The sequence below is a fragment of the Arachis ipaensis genome, chromosome B09, assembly GCF_000816755.2.
Source record: "Arachis ipaensis cultivar K30076 chromosome B09, Araip1.1, whole genome shotgun sequence".
In the NCBI taxonomy this organism is placed as follows: Eukaryota; Viridiplantae; Streptophyta; class Magnoliopsida; order Fabales; family Fabaceae; genus Arachis; species Arachis ipaensis.
In genome coordinates, this window is record NC_029793.2 from 121,488,824 (window position 1) to 121,493,212 (window position 4,389).

At 35.6% G+C, this 4,389-nt stretch overlaps 2 protein-coding genes across 2 annotated transcripts; one reads left to right on the plus strand and one right to left on the minus strand.

Annotated features, from left to right (window-relative positions):
• Positions 331–1,985, plus strand: LOC107618510 (uncharacterized protein At5g64816). The gene is made up of 2 exons (XM_016320606.2): positions 331–483; positions 1,038–1,985. The coding sequence occupies exon 2, from the start codon at positions 1,095–1,097 to the stop codon at positions 1,470–1,472; it is 378 nt and encodes a 125-aa protein (XP_016176092.1). The 5' UTR covers positions 331–483; positions 1,038–1,094; the 3' UTR covers positions 1,473–1,985.
• Positions 2,198–3,751, minus strand: LOC107618509 (acid phosphatase 1). The gene is made up of 3 exons (XM_016320605.2): positions 3,307–3,751; positions 2,659–2,868; positions 2,198–2,552 (listed from the first exon to the last, which is right to left on the minus strand). The coding sequence occupies exons 1-3, from the start codon at positions 3,684–3,686 to the stop codon at positions 2,375–2,377; spliced, it is 768 nt and encodes a 255-aa protein (XP_016176091.1). The 5' UTR covers positions 3,687–3,751; the 3' UTR covers positions 2,198–2,374.

Here is a 4,389-nt window from a genome sequence, read left to right on the forward strand (position 1 = left end):
TAAGATCTTTTAAAAAAAGATAACTCAAAAAAAGATCTTTTTTTAAAAGCTCACCCAAACAAGCCCTTACATCTTTTTTTAAAAGATCTTTTTTCCTTAAAAAAAAGATGTTTTTCATGTAATAAATAAACAAAAAAGTACTTTTATATTGTTATACCCAAACATAATTGATAGATAAAAAGATCTTTTTATATGAAATATCCAAACATAAAATTACTTTTACTTCTCTATAAGATCTTTTAAAAAAAGATAACTCGAAAAAAGATCTTTTTGTAAAAACTCACCCAAACAACCCCTTAATCTATCTAATTAAAAATACTCTTGGATAAAATACTAGGAGGAGGAAAAAAAAAGGTTAGTTTAGTAGCTTAGTGTAGGTGGTGATTGGGCAAATCTATGACAGGTTAACGTTACAACACAGCCGCTGCCTGATCTCCACTAGCCAGGCAGCCACGTCTCCTTCTCCGCCTTGCTCCGCCGCAGGTAAATGCTTCCTTTCCCTTTTCGCCACTCTTAAGTCTCATATGCATCTCTTCACTCTATTCCTCATTTCTTTCCGTTCCGCATTTTTCTAAATATATTTACATGTTTATTCTGTAGTTCACTTTGATCCATTTCCTTTTCTATTTACTCTTTTTATTCAAAATTATTTTCAATTTGATTTGCTTTCCAGTGAAACGAACATTTTGCGGCTGAAAGACTCAAAGTTCAGGCCTTGAAAGTTGAAAGCATGCAATTGTTATTATGAATGTCTTTTAGCTGTGAACGTTCGCTGTAGCCATAATCAGACTAAAAACCCTAATAAGTGTATAATTCAGATGTATTTTGTATGAAGTTCCAGGTTTCTGGGCTTCAATTGCTTGATAAATGGTTTTGATGTTGCATAATCATGTTGATTGTTGATAAATCAAGATATGGAGATTTATAAATGTTTGGAATTGTATTAGTAATTTTCTTTGCGATTATCCATTATGTTGATAATTGTGGTACACCACTCAAATAAGAAGTCTCATAGGTTTTCATCGTTGTGTTTTAAGAGTGTGAAGCATATGATATAGAGAAGAAGGGGCAGCTGAAGTTGTATTCTCTTGGAGATGGGAGAAATTTGGTGGTCGCTTTTGGGCGCTGCAATCCCTGTGCTTGTTGCTGGACAAGCTTTTCGGCTCAAGGCAAGGCACGCAGAAGAGCAGAAGTTGAAGAGTGCAAGGGGAAGAGAAAGGAGTTCGGATGAGATCTTTGTCTGTGAAAGGGTCTGCACTTCAAAGAGGATGTTGAAGAAGGTTGGTTCGTTCTCAAAGGATCCCATTCCTGACACCTGTGTCACCGTGTGCGGTGTGTCTGATCTTGATGCATGTGCTGATGCGTGCGCGCGCACTGTTTGTGTTAACCAGCATCAAGTGCCTAACTGGAACGACATATGCCTTAGAAGGTGCCAAAGTGAATGCCTGAAACTCTCTTCTCAATCTTCTTAGGGATTAATTGCATTTTGGGCAATCAAATGTTTATGTGTGCATGCTGAATTATGTTTAGATGGTTAATATTTTGTTTGATCATCATCCTTTCCGGAAACGGTATCGAAATGCAAGTCAGGGTATAGTTAACTAGATTCTACTAGTTCATATAGGATTAACTTGTTGAAGATCTAAATGCTAGTTTCTTTCGCTGCTCAATTGGTGCACAACATTGTAGAAAGGGTAAATTATGAAACCAATAATACAGAACAAGTTAGTTAAAGCTGAAAATTTCAGACAATCTGTCTTGGTTAAAACTGGCCATAGATCACGCACGTTTCAAAAAAGTGTCATGTTTATATTGTTCAGGATTAGCGTACACAGTTTGTAATAGAACATATAGTTATTAGTAGGGTTTATAATATCTTGTCTAAATTCCATATGAATTTACAGGTTAATGCAGTTTAGTGTTTGTAAGGGCTGCTTTCTCAGTTGAATTGATCTTTAATGTTCTCTATTTGTGTTCATATGAAACTTCTTGAAATAGGTTTCCATTTCTAGGGATTGCCTTCGGAAGCCCCCACATATTTTTTTCCCGTCACTTGTCTTGTTTGCTTTTGTCCAATTTTACTTTTACCTTGGATTCTCTAATTTGTGGGAGTTCCCTAGTTTTATTTATTAATTGATTAACTTAGAGTATCATTCATATTTGTAAAGTAGATTGCAAACCTATAGTAGTAATGGTGTGTGCAAAGAAAATCTTTATACTTTCTCCCTTGCCTCTTTTATTCCCCTTCAAAGAAAATGCACAAGATCCGAAGGAACATGATGCAAACTAATAATAACAATAGTCCTTAAAATGGTGCAACTTACAGAAGCTTCTAATGGTGAAAAAATAATGCAGCTACAAATAGATCAACACATTAGGCAACATAGTACATTGGATTTGGAAGTTTAAATGTTCTTATGCTGCTTGGAGGCCCTTGAATGCTGCTGTATTGATCACCCAAAATTCCCCAAATGCGGTAGCCATTATTAACCAGTTGTTTTCTCACATCAGATTTGTATTTTTGTACTGATACTAACTCATTAGCAGGTGCTCTGCATAGAGAAAAATAGAACAAAACACAGCAAAAAAAAATTAATGAGCAAACAGAATACAGCAGTAATAGAAAAATAGAGGAAATGCTTGATTTATAGAATTAACCTCATGATAAGACTTGTCCAACCATAATAACCAACATTGACAAGGTTGTCAATTGTAGCAGACCTTAGATGCTCCCTCCTTGAAGAAATCAAGATGATCTGAATTCCTCTGGATTTAAGTGCATTGAAAAGCTTCAATGAGTCGTCAAGAGCTTTCGCCTTGCTCTTGCTCATCCACTCCTCCAATGATGTCAAATTTAGCTTCTTTCCCCTATTGTCAATGGAGAAAGAGGCTCGTCACTCAGAATAGTAGGCATATTAGAAACTGAACAAAAAATTCACCGTCACATTCACCATGGTAGAGAACAAGATAATCAAACTCAAGTTCATCTAAATAGTGTAACTTACACGAGTTTAAGCGACCCAAATTGTAAAGTTTAACCCAAAAACTCGATTCAAGATCTAAACTTGTAAACTCATAAGAGTTAACTCGAGTTTGGTAACCCCTCGGGGAGGTTTTTCAACTCTCCCGAGACATAATACCAGAACAACTAGACCCCTCATCAATTCTCTCTTCCCTTTATTAATATTTTATACTCAACTTACTCTTCTAACTAACTAGGTGTCAAGCTTCAAGAAAACAAGTGTAGGGGAAAGCAAAGATTAACAAAAGAATGAACATTAAGATGAAAGTGGATTTTGAATTTACCCGTATAGGTTATCCTTGTAGTAAGGAACTGTAGAGAGCAAAGTATCATCAATGTCAAAAATCCATGCATCTTTACCATCTTTTATTAGATTGCAGCTGGTGCTGACATAAACCAAGCATTCTTCAGTTGTCCTCTGAGAGTCCACTGAGTACTGAGTACCCTTCATGTATTTTCCAATGTATTCAGTGCATTCTTCAGGCACAACTTCAAAACCTCTAATGTTATGAAGCTCCACATTCATCCTCCAAGCTTCACAGTAGTTCTTCAGGCTGATCTTCAATCCTCTCTTTGTCTTCTGATTCAATATGTTCCAATCTGCAACTGCCAAAGGAATCAAAAGGCACATGAAAACCAAAGAATGCACAAGTGATTTCCTCATTTTCCTCTCTCTTTTCTAGGTTGATGTGAGGAATAGTGGAAAATAAATGGACCCAAATGTTGCTTTTATATTTGCAATGGAGTTAGAGTTTTCTTTTTCTAATTATGTGCTCACACTTTTATTTAGATTATTTTTTATTAGCAAGAATCAAATACGAGACTTTTTTTTTTTTTCTTGTTATCTATGTTATCTCCTAATCCGACAGACCAAGAATTAATCTGTTACGAATCAGAGCTTCATTTAAAGGTTTGTCGTTAACCAATAAGTTACTGCACACACAAAGCGGGATTAAATCTCCAACACTTATGTAAACGGACAAATGAACTAATCAATTGACTAACCCAAGTTGGTTATTGAATGCAAGACCTTATTAAAGAAAATCGAACATGTATTACTTGAATCAACCTGCATAGGTGTGGAATGGATCTAGACAAACACCATTCACATGGGTGTGTGGGGACAGAGTTAATGGTTACTGCAAACCCATGATCTCCCTTCAATCAATCATCACTGGCAAATGCCTTAAAATAATAAGAAGACTTGCATTATGAGGGGAGACATGCTAACAAGAATGCCTGTGGAAGCCAAAAATTCCAATATAAGTTGACAAAAATAACATGCTTGTATTCTTCTCGTGGATTTGCATCTCGTGATCACGTTCTAAATTTGTTTAATTTTTCTAATAAATATTTAAAAGGTATGA